We start from the raw sequence: 21,238 nt of genomic DNA on the forward strand, positions 1-21,238 counted from the left end.
AAATAGTTATCTCTTATATATTAAATCAGTAAAATAGTCCATACTCATCTTTCGCTAATCTAAAAATTCATATTCTCTGAACGCAAATTCTGGCGAATGCTACCAGACGTTTAAATGTGGTCAGTTTTCACAATAACCAAACTCAAAGCTATGCGGAATGCATACTAGTGCTCATTACTTTTTGATAAAATTGGACGAAAACATCCCTCTAGAATCATTTCAACGAATTTCAAAGATCAACATGATACTAACGAGCAATATTACAAATGTTTTCAACACGAATAATTCTTGTTACTCTTGTAAATTTCTTATAATATTTTTCCGGCTGACTTTTTATCGCTGATAAATAATTTAATGAGGTACCTTTTTAGCTATCCATGAATAGATATTCGACTTCCAATATTATTATTATAAGTAAAAAATATATCATATTATAACTTGATGGTATTTAGTAACTGTCAACTCTTAATGGATCATTATAAAAGTATATTGAGCAGGCACTCAACTGAAGCATATTATGATTAATACTATAAATTAACTTACACAATTATAAATGTAATAATATGATTCATTATTCATATAATAAATTTAATAATGACCCATTATTAAATAACGCCTAATTAAACTTTCTAAAAGTTAATTCCAAATTTTCATATAGTAAGTGTTGGAAGCAAAATATGAATGCTTATTTATTATAACCATAAAAAATAACAGTAACATACATTGTACATGACTACATGTAGTGATAGACACGTGTTGTAGTGTCATGAAATACTACTAAATAAATACTGAATTTCTTGAAAAGATATCAGACTAAATAGAGAAAGTCTTAAAGGTACTATAAATTCAAACTTTCAAAGAAGATTTCTAATTGTTACATAATATTAATATGTAAAAGTAATGTGGTGAGTTTTTACTGTGAGAAGACAATAAAATAAATAAATCCTGGATTTCTAAAAATTTTATTAGGTATTCTCTATATAATAACTAAAAGATAGAGTATAATTATTTAATGTATTGTGAACCAATATGTCATTAAGTACCAAGTGTGATGGTAACAAATACGAAAATAAAAAGAATATACAAAATGTAAAAATAGACCAATTCGATTTGATTTTTTAAATCAATGAAGTAGACAGTTATATATCCGGTGAGTACCTTTAGACACGTACACCAGTATCACATTCAGCCAACATCTTGACTGAGCGTAATACCCCGTTCACACGTGCATGGATTTACTACTGACAGTACGTATTATCACGGCCATAACAATGCGCCTCCGCAATAGAACGATAGTGGCGAACCTGCCGGTAAAAAAACGAACTACACCGCGCAGAGACTTATTTTGAGGTTAACCGATTTTCACTATAAAATAAAATAATACTTTAAAACAACATCGCGTCTCATTTACCCTTGAAGAATGAGATTGGAGAGACAGTCATCACTTTTACGTGTAAACAGTTATTATCGCGATAGTTTAAAATACATACTATTGCTACAAGTAAATCCATGCACGTGTACATGTGCTATATGCGATCGACAACATATGTATTGATGGGTTTGGGTTTACGTAAGGTGTTGATTTACACTTTTCCACTTATTATAAAACTGATTCAGGGACATTAAGTATTACCTACGTCAGTATATTTTGCTTGACAAGTAACAATTAATTATTAGCAACATTATTTTGTAAACGCACGCTAAAGCGCGAAAAGGTGGCAAATTGAATTTTTAGAGGAGACGTTTGAGGCTCGGGGTAGGTTACCGACTGGCCGTACCTACTCTCGATCCTTCGTCCGCCAAGAAACAGATAACGGTACTTTCTTTTTGTTTGTTTCGTTGTGCATCCTGGTCTAGCCTTAACTCATTTACAGTTACAATAATATTATAATTATATTCCCAACTCTGTCGATTGGAGGATTTTTGATGGGGAATTTCGGCATTATGATATTTGGTATCAGTATGTAGAACTACGCGATTCTCTACGCGCAGCTTGACTTACGAGTACCTCGTTACGCACTGCTGCAAATCGTGATGAATTTTTGCAAATGTATTATTTTCTGGAAATTAATCTTTTAGATAGCTAGATGAAACTACTACTACTACTAAATATGATCCAAGTAATATAGCTTCTAAGCATAAGCTGTGAAGGTTTCATTGATATCTGTTAAGTAGCTTTTCAGCAATAGTTAGACAAGCATTTAAAAATATATAATATATTTTGCTTATGGATGCTTATTATTCTAAATCACAGATAGACACTTTAATTGTAAAATTAGTAGAGAAGATATCTATTGAAAAGGTGGCTGTTATTAATGTTAAAATTATTGACTCAAAAATATTAGTTATTATAAAACTGTATGTACAAATTACTGCAGATCTAACCCCGTTAATAACTGGTTTCAGAAGTCTCATAAATAGGGGTAGAAACTTTTGTAGCAAATCAAACTGTGATATAAGAATCACGCGAAACGATACATGAATGTTTTACTACTACTAATATATTTTTAATTATTTATTATTTGCATAATGAAATATTTTTCAAGTCAGGCAATACTGATTAAATTTTACGATTATTCCTACTACTTCGTGTATTATTTGTGGCATTGTGAGTAACTACAACACTTAAAAACTATTCATACTAAATCCGTTTACCTACTTTTATACTAGTGTGTACCTTTACATTGTAAATTCTGTAAAATATTGACGGAAATAAAATGATTCAAAAGAATATTTACATTATCATTAATATTTTTAATATCTCGTAATGCCCGAGATTGATCCGAGTTTATTTACATTGTATGTAGTTTGTTACTTATATACATTGTAGGAATATGTTTCCATTATCCATCAAGATTTACGCGACATCAAATTTTATACCATGTCAGCCGAAGTAATTCTAATTTCGCCGGCAACTCCTTCATTCCACGCTGCTGTTGCAATAATGTTATGGTTATTTCTGCATTATTAGCGCATTTCAAAACTCACCTGCTTCCTTTAACGCGCCATTTCCAATATATTGTGAGATCAGCCCAGATCGTAAATAAAATGTATATTTGTTTTATATTTTTAGTGTTTTTTTTTAATTTCATGCACTGTGTATAATGTGTACGTGTGTATAATACAATATAAATATATACATTCATAATCAAAAGATTTTTTCTATTGGTTATAATATACTCTCTCAGAAAGTGTTTTTCTAAATTATATATGTTCAATAATCAGAATGATATATTCTTAAATCTTGCGAATTATTCGTTGAATAAAAGAAATAGTTAATTATACATTCATATAATAATATGTATATTAACTTGCTGTTATATAATATTCTTATTATTAATATAAATATCCATTTTTATTTTTCTTCTCTTGAATTACCAATTTCAATTTAATTTTATCGTTATTCTTTATAATATATCTTTTATATGATCTCAGGCTATATGATATTATTAAACTCTCTAGCATATCTCTAGGACTTCACGGCTTAAAACATGTTTGCGTTTCTCTATTTATACAGATATACATATTTTTAAGAATGCAACCATTTATTTGATTCAATGAAAGAATATTTTCGTATTCAACATTTTATAAAACTTGATAATAATGAAATAATGTTAAAAATAAATAGTACACTTTCAAGGCTCTTTACATTTTGTGTTGACTTATAAAAATTATAATTCAACTTTGGATGTATGATGACCGTTTCACGTCGGTACAAGATAGAAATAATACTTTAATAAAGCTGTGAATGTGAAGATAAATATCTTGAGATAATGATGTACTCTGTGAGATCGATATAATCAAGAGATTAATTATGATAAGAATGCACTGAGAGACTTGATTTGAGTGGAATAACGGATGTACTATGTCGAGTAAAGAACTCGTGACAATAGCAGTACCTACGTCTCGTGACGGACTCTACAAGTGGAGTGTTAGTTCATAGATTCTTCTTCTTATTTATATTAAATTCAGTAAGTACTGTACTCAATACTCAATACTTTGTATCCAATCAAACCAAATACTACTGGTATAGTTATGATTCATGAAACTATGACAAATATTATTTCTAATGTTTTGTTTTAATAACAAAACCTACATGTTAGAGTGTGTCACTAATTTAATGCAGAATAGCATGATCGCTACATAACTCTTAATTAAAAATAATCATACGATTTAAAAGACACTACTATTATTACGATATGAATAAACTTTTCGCTACTAATATCGCTACATTTTTGTGAAATTGGTGTAGTGACATTTTGATATTTTTCTACAATTCCTGGTCATAATAAAAATACCCAGTTACAATCGCTACATTGTACACATGGTGGTTTTATTATGATTTCCGTTAATTTTTTTATTTTAAAATGAATTTATTAGAAGTTGCACAACAATAATAGTCCTAAGCCACTTCATAATTATCCACTTTAGTTCAGCCAAAAGCTGGTAATAATTAATGCAATTTCATTAGTCTGAAAGCAGTATTAAAAGATACCCCACAATACTGAACCATTAAAAGATAGCTTGTTCGCTCTCTACCATACAGGTATATAGACCATAAAGTTATAGATAGCATAATAATATCTATCTATAGAAATATCGTATTTATTAAGGCGAATGCTCAACCTACCAGAGGCACAAACCAACAGAATATGAAACTTGCAATTTAATGAATCAAATAAAATGTTTAATTAACAAAATTAAATTTGTTAAGGTTACTTCTCTTATATTGTATAGAAAATATATTTGATTTATTCGTATTTTTAATACTTCAAATATCAATTAATTAATAATCAAATGGAACTTTAATTTTGAGACCACAACAAAATTAGATTCGAAATAATATACAGCATAAATTCATATATAAGTACATTATTTTAAACCTTTTTGTTCATTGTTTGTTTGTTTTTGTTTATGTACACATTGAAAATATTGCTCCTCAAATATTTGTAGTTTTTTCAATGATTCATATTACTTAGGTACCTAAAAAAACTACCGAAATAATCACTATAGAATAATATAATAATCTTGATAATGGGGTTTTTTGTATACTTATCCATAACTGCTCCTGTATGTGTATATAAAACTATATTAATTGATTCATATAATATCAATTTTACGTATTATTCAATGAAAGTAAAATATTTAAACCAATTACTTAATCTTAGTTTAAAGAACCTTCGAATCTTGTGTATTTTACCACGTTTTTATTAGCTCGTATTCTTGTTTGTCCGGTACAGATTTTTTTGTGTGTCCAGTATAAATTTTTTCTTGTTTGTCCAAGATTTGTATTAGTCGATTGAAGATTTTTAACTAACTTCCCGACTAGCTAGACATTTGAAACTTTTAGAATATATCAGAACACGACGACAATGCATTATTTTAATACTTTTAGCCATTTTAACCAGAATTGAATTCATTTTCAGTTAATTCTGTTTTGTATGGAAAGTTATTATTGTTGGTTGCTAAGGGGGTACAAGCAACTAAATTATTAATAGATACGTGCGTTACTATGGAAAGCAATATGAAATGTCAAAATGACATTTCAGTATTCTCTATTTTTATTCAGTATTTCTATCAAGTACGATAAAAAGTTACCTACATAGAATTGTCAAGTTTATATGATTGAAAATAAAATTTAAAAACGTGGTATATAAAAAGTTCTTTTTATCTTGTATCTATTTGTAAATGTTTTTCTGCATTATTTGTCCAAATTTTTAAAAAACATTTTTATGTCATTAGCTTTGTTCTCATTTTTTCCAGAGGATAATAATTTTCTACGAAATTTTAGTTTTTCATTTATATCGTGCCTACGAAATACTTTTGTAGTATTTTAATAAAGCGGAACAAAACAAATTAATGTTATTTTTTGTAAAATGGCAAAACTACTTTAAATATTAAGCGGAATCCTTGAGCACTTCAAATGGCCAACATATTTAAAGTATGCTAATGATACGGATTGGCCTATATAAAATTCTGGCGTGTATGACTTTAAAAACGTATAAAAAATAAAGCACCGGATTGCCCGTGACGCGAATCATTTTTTTATTGCCATGAATTACTTAGCGTCATAGATGGGTCCTCGAAACATCGACCGTGATGCCGCAGCGGGTCGTAGAGGGTCCTTTAAATTAATTCACGGGTCCCCGGAGTGACCTTTGGACTTTTCACAGCGCGGTCTCCTGCGCACCTTGAATAACTAAGTTTGTGCAGCGAAGGACTTATTTTCTTCTCACAATGTGCCTTGCGAATACTTCGTACGAATTAAAATTCATTCGCATCCCTACACAGCCTTCATAAAAGTTTGTACTCGTGTAATCATTTTCGATCCATCACTTCATTAAGATATTCTCAATGCTTCTCTTCTATAAGGATCTGTCTCAGACATATTTTAGTAATAAATACCCTAAAGATCCTTTTATATTATGTTTCTTTCCTTTTAATAAACCGATAAGAGATGCAAAACCAAAATTAATATTCTTGATAGACGTATATAACTGTAATTATTACTGAAATGACTGGTAGTTTTTAATTTAAAAATATATTTTTTTGTAATTTATACATGTAATAAATATTGTATATGTTAACATTATAAAGTATAAACCGGTATTTTTTTAAATAATAATAAACTTTCGACAAATGTTCTAATACTAAACAAACGTTGAATCTATCGAAAAGATTGTATTCTTTTGTGTGTATAATATCATTATGTCGGTTCTATATTATATTATAATATTTACAAACTTCTATAAGTATTTAATTATTTAAAAAATAAACTATCATATCCAATATGTCTTCATTTATTAGCAGTTTTCTTAAAGTGCCACTTTCTAACAATATTAGTAAAAATCGATTTCCTTACAATGAATCATTTGATTACAATATTTAAAAGGGTAAAATATCATAATATACTAGGCCTACTTGGGCATATTATCGTCGGACCTTTTCTACGGATACATATTTTATTATTTGGTGATGTTGAGTTACTTGGTCAAAAAAATCATAATACTAATACGCACATTTTCCATTAACACATATCTCAAAATATACGTCATAATAATATTATAAATTCAAGCAAACACGTATCACAAAAAAAGACTCGTATCTTGAAATACGTGCTGGTAAATTTACTGAATATTATATAATGTGTGATTATTGAATACCAACTCGAATGTATAATCAAAGTAAAATACTGTAAACACATCGTATATAATATTATGTGTTCCTTGAAGAAAATTTTCTTTTTCAAATTATTAAGCTGAAAATGTGCATTACATAAAAAAGATTTTTTTAAATTAAATGAAGAATAGTAGGTACTTATACTTTTGTGTCTCCAGAAAACTAGTACTTTTTGAGATACCAGTTTATCGAAAAGCCGCATATTATGTACGTACATAACATACTCGTACGTATAATCATAAAAACACGTCATAGTACCCAGACCTGTTGGAGAGAGAGATGAGGAAGGGCTGTTGTGGAACCTTAATTTTGCAATTTGATCGCAATGCAAATATCGATAAACTTATAAGTAGTGTTAATTATTTAGCTTTTTAAACAATGTCTATGAGTGTAAAAGAAAGAGAAAGATCTTTTAGTGTAGGTATCTACTCAAAAGGCTTAAAAACTTTGACCGACTGGTAAGATAACTCGGAAATCCGATTATTCTGAAATAATTACTTTGCTAATGCGAAATCGTAAAAAGATTTTGTTAAGTATTTTTTTTTAATATATATATTAATATTAAATACCATGGACAAAACTAGCGGCATGTTTTCTTCGTTTATCTGAATTTGAAATAAAACAGTTTCCCCCGTCAGTCAACTATATTATTGTAGTAAATTCAACTTCGTCAATCATTATAACTTATGACCAAATAAAGTTACAGAAAAAAATATATAAGTAGTTATATTTATAATAGATGTTCTAGCTAAAAATAAACAATAATGGAATTACATCGTAATTTATTGAAGTACATACAATCTGAATTGAAATCTAATCGTAAATATTTAATAAGTACTCCATGAAAGTGTAAAATAATTCGATGTGACAATTCACATTAGCTTAATAAAATAGCACTTTATCCGCCTCCATAAGGTATGAAAATATTATTTTTAATATACTTTCGTTGACGCAATATGTCACGTTGATATTTAAACATTAACTTTTTGCTGCCATTTTGAATTTAATGTTAAGTCATCACACCCCACGCGAAAGCCATAATTGGATGGGATCTGCGCTACTTTAGTTTATGACATAGTCTTTTTTCTCTTTTTATACGAAAGCTTTTAATAATTATTAGAGTAGTTTTTAACACGGATTCTCATTATATAGGGGTTTTAAGAAATCATTAAATGTACTACCTTGCTTTTTATTACATAAAAATGCTGGGATTCAAGCTACGATTGAAACGAAAATTTTACGTTAAACATCATGCCGACAAGTTGATTATAGGTAATGGTTTTTTTGATGTCTGTAAAACCTCATCTGCCTACCTCTTCTATTTTTGGTAATTTTCTTACTTTTGTGCGGCAGTTAGCCTCGCCATCGTGAACCTGTATGATACATTTTTTTTAAATATTTGATAATTAAAACTTTCTGAAAAGCTAAATTTTGAAAAACATTTTCTGAAAGGGTATATTATAACCAATACAAAAAATCTTTTTTGAAAAAAGTAAGCCACCCCGACGGGGAATCGAACCCTGTATCTCCCGGGTTTACACCCCATCCGTCGCATTTACCAATATGTTACGGAATGACATACTTATTGCGACAAATTTTAACTATTGGTCAATTTTAATACCTACTCATCAGCGCTCTTCCAAATCAAGCTACTTTGGCAATCGATTTTTGTTTCTTAAATCAAAGTAGGTTCGATTACTAACCGACGTCGTGGATTTCTCCAATATTTTTTATGATGTAACTTACTTGCACTTGCTTATAATTTATAATTAATCCTTAATGCGACGGATGGGACGTAAACCCGGGAGATACAGGGTTCGATTCCCCGTCGGGGTGGCTTACTTTTTTCAAAAAAGATTTTTTCTATTGGTTATAATATACTCTCTCAGAAAGTGTTTTTCAAAATTATGTGTTTTCAATAATTAGAATGATACATTTTTAAAATCTTGTGAATTATTCGTTGAATAAAAGAAATAGTTAATTTTTAAAAAGCATTTGTTCGTTAGTGTATTACTGGTTTATGATAAATTAAACGTTTTAGATGGTGAACGTGAAAATCGTAAGTGATTTTTACATTTTTTCAGTTTTCAAGATTTTTTAACGTCTTACCTTTCAAAGGTTGTATCGTTTACTATTAATTCTAGTTTATGTAAGTGCGGATCACTTAGTATAAATTTATGCAGGTAACGCAAAAGTTTAACATCGCGAGCATCGAGATGACCATTAAGTGTGCCGAAATGAAAAATGCTTTAGCACCTCTTTTGCGTAGAGTTAACTCTCGTATGATAATAATAATAATATATTGATGATAATACATTATATAAGTGTGATTTTTACCACGCATTTACATATTCAAAATACGCCCGTTATGTATAAAATTATAATTTTGAAGGAAAATGTTCTATGTACTATAGTTTTTTCTAAATACTATAATTTTTATACATATGTATTAAAATGAGCTCCATAAAGTATGACAAACATTACTTCCCATGAAAAATTTAAAACTATTTGACGGACAAGTGTCAACAGTTAGCTCAGTGTGTTCCACACATTCAACAAAAAGCATCCGCAAAACTAGTCGGTGTCAAAACCAGAATTAAAAAGTTGAAGTGAATTGGAAGATTAAGTGATCAAATGTAGACATAATAATTATAATAATTTTATGACGTACGTATATACATGGAAATTAAAAAGACTGGATCATTTTTACATGATGCCTAGTGCAAATTTCATACTCCTACATCATATACGAGTACAATAAAATATAACAATCTGATCCAAATATTATTTTTTAATAATTATTGATTGACAAGGTTTTATAATAAATAGGTACTTTAAAATGAAGATAGTATAAGTTATTCACAAGTTACGATTTATTTTGTATTGTTTTATGTATTTTTATAACACTACAAGTATTTAAAATGATTTTTAAACTACTAATAAATAATACACAGTACTTACATAAATTTATATATAAAAACATTTCATTTTTCATAGAAAAATCAGTCTGTTTTCCTAAATATCTTTCCGATATATTATATTATTTCCTATAAATTTATCTAATATTATGTTTACGGTAAACAACAATACTACATACCGAGTACTTGGGGCCACTGACCACGGTGCGTTATTTTTTTTTCTTTTATTTATACAACATAGCTAAATACGACCTTCAATATAATGTCTACTTCGAAACCTATTTACCGAATCCCCTCTTTGAAATATAATTGGATAACACAATCATAATGTTAATTACTATTATGTTTTTTTTAAATCTAGGTATACGTGGTGGTAGAAGATGAAAACGATTGCGTTCCTCTAACAACGGAGAGCTTCTATCGAGGACATGTCCTGGAAAACTCACCTTCCGGAAAACCAATTCTGCAACTCATCGCCACAGACTGTGATGCTGGTTCAGCCAATTCGACACAAATCACTTTCAAGATACTATCTGGGGACCCTAGTGGACTATTTTACATAAACTCTACGACCGGTCAGTAATTTTTCATCTACTCTTTTAATAATTTTAACTAACAATTATAACCTACATTATATTATTCATAATGAATTTATTACTTCGCTATTTGCCGTAATAGTATCATGTGAAAGTTTTTATGCCATGTTATTAATTGAAATAAATACCTACATACTGTTATTAAAACCAAATTGAGTCTCTCATATAATATGTATGATACTTTCATTTTTCATAATTTTCATTTTTTTTTTCATTTGAGTGACCGTGTAACTAACATGCCTTGATAAAAGTTGCTCGTTTTCGGCGACATACTCAGGGTAGCAGTAGGGACGTTATATTGAAAGAAAAAATATCAATACCTGGTGTCGGTGTCGAAACAAATGTATTGACACCAAAATATCGGAGTATCGATCAAAAAGTCTCGATACTTTTTTGATGTCCCTACGCAGCGGTTACTGAAATACGTAATACATCTGCCTACAAATAAAAAAACATTGTATGAAAACTATTGAACAGTTGTACCTATACAAACTATGCCCATGTTTTTTATTCCGCCGCGGTTATAAAAGATGTGTGAATTCATTGACATACCTGCAAGTGAGACCATGTTAGCTAGTTTTTTTTTTACTCTTTCATTAAAATTATTTACGAGCGGTCTCGTAGAATATGTTTTCATTAAAGCGCACATATTATATTTACGATGTGGATTGTCAAATTAAATTTACACTGATGGCAATCTTTGCAGTTATGAACATACGTTGAGTTTCAAACAATTAATGTTTGTGCAAGTACATTTATTTAAATGCAAAATTGTATAATTCGTTTGCGGTAAGGTATATGTTTATCTATGTTAGGTTTAATATATTAATATTAAGTAAGACATGGTAAAACAAAACATTCTAGTTTTCTTTAAGTATAACCTATACCTTATAGTGGTCTCTATTTATGCTCCGATTACAAGTGATAAACTATCGTATAAATTCAGTTTTGAAACAACAACAATTTTCTAATTCATTTTCCGAACTAAAGTATTAAAGATTTAACATGGCTAATAAAACTGTCTTTACATTAATTACTTGATGCTCTAGTTATATAAGTATGTACGGTAAATTTTGAAAGTCCGCACAAATAAGCTTTTCTCAACCCTTTTTTCGCTTAGCATTAGTCTCACACCAGCGGTTTCTGTATTTCTCCATTTCCACAAACTTATCGACCAAGATACATACGCTAACGGTAGACCAAAATGGTATCGATAAGTAAGGCTGATTAAAGCTCGACTAAGCCTGGCTGTAATAGCTTTACAAGACATTTCCTATTTCCGGTTAGTGGAAACCCCTTTAGTCCGCTAGTCGAATTTCGGTGAATCCCCAGTAACAAAGTTTTCTAACGACTTTTAATTACAGTGTCACAAAACTTTGCGTAATTTATTCCGAAGAAGTCTGCTTTATAGTTACGGTGGATAAATGAATCCTTGCTGGAGATCAAAAACAGATAAACTCGAATTCAATAGAAACCATTTATTCATTAGGCAACTAAGTTGTCCCTAGTATTAGTAAATAATAGTGAACTGCTTCATTGAAGAGAACCTAAAAATGAAATTGTATTTTACATTTTGGCTAATATTCTATCAATTTTATGAGAAGACGAAAATGAATATTGCTTGATATGAAAGCCTAAATTTCTCAAACTTTTTCAACGCATAATTAACATTTATTATCAATATACAGATTTTTCATCAAATTTCCCAACAATAACAGCTATTAATAATATGTGAATAGCCCCGCGGTTGCATGTTACGTTTGGTCTACAGTCTACACGGAATTACTGTTTGTGAATGTTGGATTCTTAGTATTGATAATACATCATAAGCTATCCGTCAATGATCCATGCAAATTACTACTACCCAATAACTATGCTATCTAATGTTTTAGATTAGATCTAGTATTAAATAAAAAATAATAACAATAATCGTTACCTAACAACGTCATAACTAAAATTGTAGTATAGGTATTCATAACGTCATTAGTAATATACCCACCCACCTTCAAATTACAAAGCCTAGCTAGATTAGTCTTTCATTGGCGTAATTTGAAATACGTCAGATAGTGTTGTCAAATCGATATCACTTCAAATTCCATTCGGTCTAACTTTTTTTAACTATGTTTCTGAAGTTTTTCAAAATGATATATTGTTGTCATGTAGGTTGTCTTAAATATAACAATAGCTAGTCGCGATACAAATACATATTGAATATATCAAGGAATGTATCAGATGCGGAATTGTAACTACCGATCCACGTCTTCAGAAGCTGACTCCCTACCACTCGTCCTCGGCTGGTCCACTGACGTGCATCAATAATCATGGGTTATTATAAAGTTTGTAATGCGTTGTAAGCAGATCTGTCCGAATAGTCTGAAATTAATTGTAAACATATATAAATAAATACATGTATAAAAAGTGGTCAGCCCACATATCTATGTGGCTGTGAATCTCAGGATAGTTACCACATCTTCTAGGAATATCCTGAAATATGTATGAAAAAGATGAAGTTATTCTGAGCCTTCGGCCCGCCCAACATTTTCACAGTGTCATACGGCAAAAAATAGGATCTCACTTAGCTCGAATTTATTAAACTTCTTTTTTGTATAGGTTTATTTTTCTAGTTTCTTATCACCTCTCCGCGGTGAGCATTTTTTAAGAATAAAATCTAGTAAACCCTATCAAATCACACTTGGGTAGGTACGTGGTGACGTTACTTTTTTGTGTCTTATGTTCACTAAATATTACGAAGCCTAAAAAATTGTAGACGCCTCACTATTTCATGACGCCCCGTGATATTCCCGATTAAGACCGTATATGATGAGTAGTGGAATTTACACGTGAGATTATATATAAATAGTCATTATATAGCTGATTACTATATTCCCTAATTTCATCCCAGCCAATTGACCCAATATAATATTAATTTATGTAGGTTAATACAGATCATCTGAAGACTGTACATTATTATCTATTTAGTACTTTGGGATGAAACTATCTATATTTAGCTATCTACCATATTCCTAAAATAATAAACCAGTCAACTAGTTTATCTGCGTGAACCATAACATTAATGGGAGATCATCAATCAATAGAAGTGTAAACTCTATCAACTCGAATTATAGCATAAACTTAAAGCTCAGCCTTAGAAAGCTCCTCCGACTAGACTTAGCAATTAGTTTCATTTGTGTCAGTGTATATTATATAATCAGAGGCTAGCAACAAATTTTGGCTGTGTCATTAAAAATAGTTATAATAGGTATAAAGAAATGATCGAAATCTCTGTATTTTGTATTTGGAGAACGCTTGTTTGTAACAAACATTTAATAAATAGAAAACATATCGCAAGCATTCTGATGAAAGCTAAAAAATCAATTAAGCATTTATTTTATCTGAAGCTAAAATGTGATTTTTTATTCGTATTTTGTATATCTTAACTAGGTACCAATTTAATATGCATATTATATTGATGATTTTAAATCTTCTAATAAAACATATCATCAGGTTTTTAAGCACATATGACCAATTTCTAGTTCAGTTCTATACATCGATTGGATACATATCTATGAAAATTATTAATTAACTTCCACAAAAATTGTTAGAATGCCTGAAGTATGGTTATTTAAAAAAAATACATTTTGTCTTAAATAGTAACAAAACATTTTTTATCAAACGATTGATTTTTTTTTAAAACCATTTCAATTGAAATATCAAAAGTTTTTGTCGAAATATCGAAGATATGACAACGTAATCACATTTATTCTGTTAAATCGTAATATTATTATTGAACTCTGGAATAGTCTATTTTGTCAGTTAAAGATTAAAACGCTGCGATATTAATATTTCAATTCTTCCGAAGTAAATCCTGTATCCTCATAATACAGTATGAAGACACTTTTCATAACAAAAGGCTTATGAATAAAAACAAAATAATATATTTCTTTTGACAGATAGATAGATATAAGTATATAAATATTTTTAAAATATAATTATATTTGTTTATTTGTCCAATCTTCAGAAGTTATTATATAACCCATCGAAAACAAAATATTTAATGTTTGCGGCGAAATATCAATGAAATAAAAGTATTAATCGTCTAGTATTTATAAGTAATATTCAATATTAAAATTCATAAAGCTGTTTTTTATTATTTTCACAATTTTATCGATAATAAATAAATTATTACTATATTATTTTGGGGTTATTTTTAATTGGGTATAGAATCCCGTAGGGCCCTCCTATTTTTGGTATTTCTAACTGTAACGCTCGACGGGAAACAGAAGTCGAAAGTAGAAAATCAGGCGTTTAATTGTAATTGTAATAATATAATTACAAAAACATGACTGAAAAATCTCTGCTTGTATTCAAAATAAAAGTATTCCAGTGAATATTGTTTCCAGTAGGAATACAGTGAATAAGAAATATTGATCGCCTTCAAATGTATTACCCAAAAGATTTAAGAAATCGTATTGTATTATCATATCGGGCATTCGACGGCAATCAATTTAGTCTTTCGCTGAGGATTGGATTTGAATTATTGATCCATATAGGTACCGTTAGATAACTCATTCATATTGTACCAATCCAATTTAAATTTTAAGTCGCAATTTTTTCATATTTTTAATTGAAGTATACCTCATAGAAAAATTACACATTTATCTACCCAAATAATAATATAGTACCTACTTACATTTTCAGAACAGCCTTTATCTGTTTCCTTTCCTATAATAATTATTGAACTACATATTATTTATTTTTAAATCATGTTTACGACCCCCTTTTATGAATGAATACTATATAACTACCTATCTTTTATCTTAATTAATCACCGTTTTCGCTGCTCGAACGTTGAGCACACAATCGTCCACAGAGTAGAGGTTATCTCAACTGACGCTTTTTTATAAGAAATCATTATTAGCAATAAATTAACTCAACTCCATGGAGTGATGTTCTGGATTCAAACATATATTAAAGAAAACAACAACATATGAATTTTATTTATCCTGTCATCGGACTCGAATTCGTATTAAATAAGTGTATGAGTTCACTTCACTACTCCACCACAAGAGAGAACATTACGTTTGTTAAAATTTAGTGACCAATACTAAAAGTTTTTAATGCTAATAAAATATTTTGAAAACTTTTATTTTTACTAGCATTTATAAGCTGGTAGATCTACACATTATTAATACACTTCAAAAATCTCATAAGTTAAAATAGCTTTATAAGATAACTTTTGTAGAAGTATTTTTTTAATGCTGCTGAAAATTTATATTAATACATTATGTATGCATAAAAATGTGTATTAGGTAAATCATCACACATTTTTACGATTAAACTGCACCTCTATTACAAAGATAACATCTTCATACTATAAAAAAAACTTTACAACAATGTGGTTACATAGTTTACATGAATGGTTTAATGTAGAAAATTGCTAAAAAGAAACAAAAACCCAACTCTCTTCATTCGTATTTGTTATTACTTTTAACACATAGACCAGCGGTAGCGAACCTATGGCACGCGTGCCGCCAGTGGCAAGCGATATGATTTTGCATGGCACGCAAATGTTTCATTTTGAAGAGAAAAGAAATATTACTATTTTATATAAGAATATATAATAGTAATATATTATATAAGTAATATTTTTTTTTAAGTTTTACAAATATGTATATTATATTATTATATAAGTACTTAAGTACTTACTTATATTATAATATTAAATAACAATGACGACATACCCATGCGTATTTTCTTCGGTTTTTCATATTACGTTTAGGTACCAATCGATGCGCAAACGGAAACAACGAAATTCATGCATAAATAGTGACAAATCGCATTGTATAAAAAAATGCAGGCAAATCATTTTAAAGACTTATCATTCCGTTTATTGTAAATATACCATTGCATAAGTCGGTGGTTCTTGGGATCGGGGAATTAAGAATAAAAATATTCAATCAACAAGCCTTATGAAATTAATTATCGGCAGTCACTCAAATAATAATAACTGCTTGTTATTTTACCTCAAACATAATCTCTATAAATGGAAAACCGCACAGTGATGAAGAATATATTATGAAAGAAGATTGGTTGGAAAAATTATGAAAGATAGAATATCAATAACTCAATTGTAATTTTTAAACCTTTTTAATAGAATTCTTAACTATTTTTTTAGAAAACTTAAAAAAAATCGGCATAAAAAAACTGCTTGGCACGTCGGACAGTTGAGAACTTATATTTGGGAAATTTTGGCACGCGTACGTAAAAAGGTTCGCCATCCCTGTCCTAGACCTTTCGATATACCCATACGTCCACTCATTGATTTTGTTAGAAACAATATAAAATAAATGCATAACGCATGAACGAATGTTAACAATAATTTCTCCGTTTCTAAGTATTCTCAAGCATTCCTCGTACAATTTTAATAACGATAAAGGCTTAATTTCGAAGAGAACTCTTAACAATCTGTTCATAAATCAAAATGCTTGAAGTACGCGTAGATAATAATAATATTGTACCTAAATTAAATTATCTTAGAGCAGCGATTTCCAAACTGGAGGCGCGCCTCCCTGCGGAGGCGCGGAGTGTTGCTAAGGGAGGAACGAAAAGTTTAACACAATTCACTTAAAACCCGAATCCATATTTTTATACAGTGAAAGTGACGTGACAAATATATATTTGAATATGTAGATGTTGAATTTATTTACAATTGAAGAAAAAAATAATGTAGCCACAGGTGTGCAGTTTGCAAATGTATAGTTTATAAAACTGCCGCTTGTTATAAACTATACAAAAAACAGTCTTATAAAAGGTTGTTTGCAAACCTGTCTGAAAATATGGAGACAAATTTTATAATACCTCATTTCTACACTACTGTGAAGCGCGCTGGCTATCTCGTGAAAAAATGAAGTCTGAATAAAAGGGTCAATTGAAATTTGACGCAAGTTTGTTTGGGAACGACAATTTTGTTGTATTTGGTTGAAATTAAAAAAAAAAATGAGCAGATAAATCAATGCAAGGACCACTTATGCATTTACTGATTTAAAAAGACAAAGTGAAGGCATTCATAAAAATTTTGAGCTTTGGAAATCAAAATTACAAAAAAAAATAAGTTCGCCATGTGTCCACATTTAAATTATTTCTACGCCAGATATATATTGAAGCAAACAAAAATCTATTTACTGAGTTCTTGTTTAGTATGATAATGCACTTTTAACATTACTTTATTAATAGTTAAAAAGTCGCATGCGGCACTGTTCTGTTTCAGGGCTGTTAAATATTTTAAATATGTGGTTGAAAGATCTTGATCTCGGGGCCCGCTTCAGGGCCTATGATAGAATCCATTTGTCAATGAACGATGATAAATTTGGATTGACTACTATTGAAATTGATTGTGCTAATAAACAAGCACATTCTTCGCTTGAAAAACAAATTAATTTAAAAATGAATATATAAGTACTTTCATTTTTGTATTAGTACATTGTTGACTAATTTAGGTGTCTATATTATTTAATGAAATAAAGGGGGGGAGGCGCCAAGATTAGTTTTTTTTTAAAGGGAGGCGTAGTAACATAAAGTTTGGAAACCACTGTCTTAGAGTCAAAATTATCTCACATTAAACAGAATGGCTTGTGCAATATGCAGGAGTGCCATTATAAATTGAGTGCATAAATAATAACGTTCCATTTTCAATTAGCAGTCGTATTTTAAGTGCAAAGCCGATAATCGTCTTATGTGTTCCTATAAACAAGCTTAGAAAGTCATTAAGTGCACTTACAATAGCAAAACCTATGTAGAGAAAACAGGTAAAACATAATAATATACAAGAGCCCTCCTTAATATATACATAGATAATAATATTATAATCTCATTAGAGAGTATCCACTCAATATTATAAAGACTTATTGATAGGGACCTACTAAGGTTATCAAGTATGTTTTGTATACTCAGTATCAAGTCCATATATATATATATACTAATCAATCGTGGTGTATTATAGGCCATCCATGGACTGAAACCGTATGCGGTTTCGAACCATGTGCTATACTAAGCTTATCTTTTCTGGTCATGGAAATATATTTCCACAAAGTATATTATAAGCATCTGATCGTATCCGTGTATACCATACACTTACACTTACAAATTTAGTGAAAATATATTTTCATGAGCAAAAATCATAAGTTTAGTATGGCACACGGATCTAAACCGCATACGGTTTCAGTCCATGGATGGCCTCTTAGTAAGGTACTGGCCTTTCATTTGGGAGCTCCAGGTTTGACCCCGGTGAGGACACAATATATTTATGTGATTTTATCAAAGGTTGAGTGTTTATGATGGTTTCACTTACTTATATAACTAAATACACTACTTTCATTGGGCTTCTATAATTGTTATATTATTATTATTAATTATAATCTTTTGCATATGTAGGTATCTAGGTAGGTACAATAATTATTTGTTCCTAATTTAAGATAATTTAAAATGTATAAAGTATGTGTACCTAATAATAAAATAAAGATTACATTATTATTATTATATTAATGCATACAATTTGTATGTTTATCTACATACATTATGTTGGAGGTAAAATAATAAAATTATTATATCTCAATAATTTATGAACTTATCTAAGCATTAGAATTTATAGCCTTATAAAATTCTTCGAACTACACATGCACATAAATTATATAAACACCAAAAACTAAGCTTATCTTTTTACGCTTACTCACAATGAAGTGATTTATATTAATGAAGGGTTATAAATTATATAATATTATTTAAGCATCTATATTTTATGCGCTTTAAATGATATGGGTCTCGCAATAAATCTATTGAAAATATATTTTATCTATTTCGATATTTTTAATTGTAATTTTCAATAATTTCTTACATATAAATAATAATTGATAGTTACAATTAATGACTAAACATAACAAAATAATTAACCATATAAAATAATACATATTGATTACTAATATCCAATAAGATATAAATTGATAGAACATAAATATTCGGAGAATCGTCGAATATTTTCGGCCTGTAAGAGGTAATAACGATTCGCGGGTCTTTTCTCATTACTGAATAATATTTTCGCAGACTATTGAATAAAGACAATCATTTTTCAAATAAATATCCTTTGAGACATTGAATTGGCCAGACATCTATCTTATGATATTATTAATCCGGGTCTCTTTTCGACCATTACTATCAATCAAATTAACGTCTGACATATTCCAGTACTACATCAATCCCGTATAAGCTATTAATGTCTATTAATATTGGCAGGTAAAACAATAGAGATTGATTGGATTATCATCCTTGATTAATGGAATATTTTACAAGATCCAGGGTCATGTCTTGGTGTAGATATACCTACATACCCAAAGTATTAACCTGCCCAAAAGTTTCTCTGTGATTCGCATACTCAATTAGTCTTGACTAGGACTTTTCAAGTTTTCCGATTGGATTTTCTCATGGTAGATTAATGTTTTTCACGATATGTATTCACCATAGCTTCAATTCCGTAGGCTTTGTTCGCTCTTTGAGTAAATACTTATACTTATTGGCAGTGGCGCACCCAGGGGGGGAGCCAAGGGGCCCTGGCACTCCCCAAAAATGAAAATTATCAGAATGATTTTAAACATTGAAATTGAAAGCCAATATACTATACCTTTGGGCTTTGACAAATAAAAACACGGCAAAAAAATGATTTGTAATAATTCTCCAGCACCCTTTTTAGAAAAAATTCTTAGATTTTAATTTCTAACACAAAAATTTCGAAACACTAATGTCAAGTTTTTTTAGAAACCCAATCCCTAATGGAACTGTCAAAAAATTCTCGGTGTCCACCCGAATACCGGAGTGGTGTAGGTCATGGCTGGGGAGGGCTGACAGGGCTCTAGCCTGAGGGCCCGGGCTATGGGGGGCCCGGCGTGTCGGGTTGACCAGATAAGTGAGATAAACACACATCATAAATTAGCTTTAATAGTAAAAAAAGTCGCCTGCAGCGCTATTATACTTCATGACTATGAACATTTTCAATTACTTATATAATTGTGCAACATATTTTTTGATTGTTATGTATCGATACTCGACAGCTCCATTATTAAAGTAGATGTAATAAAAATCGCCAATAATTCACTGTATAAGTACCTACCCTTAATTTGAACTAAAACACAATATGAAAAACGTAATGTAGTGTTTTACACTGCCTTTAATCTCAGCGGTAGGTAGGGGGACCCCAAATATCCTAGCCTGAGGGCCCGTTTTAGGATGTGGGGACCATGGTGTAGGTACACCGAGTGCAATAGACAAAAGACCGATAAACGAGAAATTAGGCTGTGAAGAAGAAAAAGAGCCTATAGGACTAATTTACATTCTCTTCCTTGGGCTCCCCCCAATATTAAATCCTGGGTGCGCCACTGCTTATTGGCATTAAAACTGCTTGCTTTCACCATTCAAGATAAACTCAACTCGATGTCAACAAAAAGATTCATTATTAATTTAATATTTACTAGATAGTTCCCATGCTATATGAATGTACTT

At 29.9% G+C, this 21,238-nt stretch overlaps 1 protein-coding gene across 1 annotated transcript in view; it reads left to right on the plus strand.

Annotated features, from left to right (window-relative positions):
* The window catches only part of LOC147064086 (fat-like cadherin-related tumor suppressor homolog), a 218,490-nt gene that overhangs the window by 178,215 nt on the left and 19,037 nt on the right, over window positions 1-21,238 (plus strand). The window contains exon 3 of the mRNA XM_085959141.1: window positions 10,459-10,672. Within this exon, the coding sequence (XP_085815267.1) occupies window positions 10,459-10,672 (214 nt within the window). The remainder of the gene's footprint in view (window positions 1-10,458; window positions 10,673-21,238) is intronic.

This window comes from Rhyacophila brunnea, unplaced genomic scaffold, assembly GCF_057557595.1.
Source record: "Rhyacophila brunnea isolate RB1 unplaced genomic scaffold, BYU_Rbru_1.0 scaffold_8, whole genome shotgun sequence".
NCBI classification, from domain to species: Eukaryota; Metazoa; Arthropoda; class Insecta; order Trichoptera; family Rhyacophilidae; genus Rhyacophila; species Rhyacophila brunnea.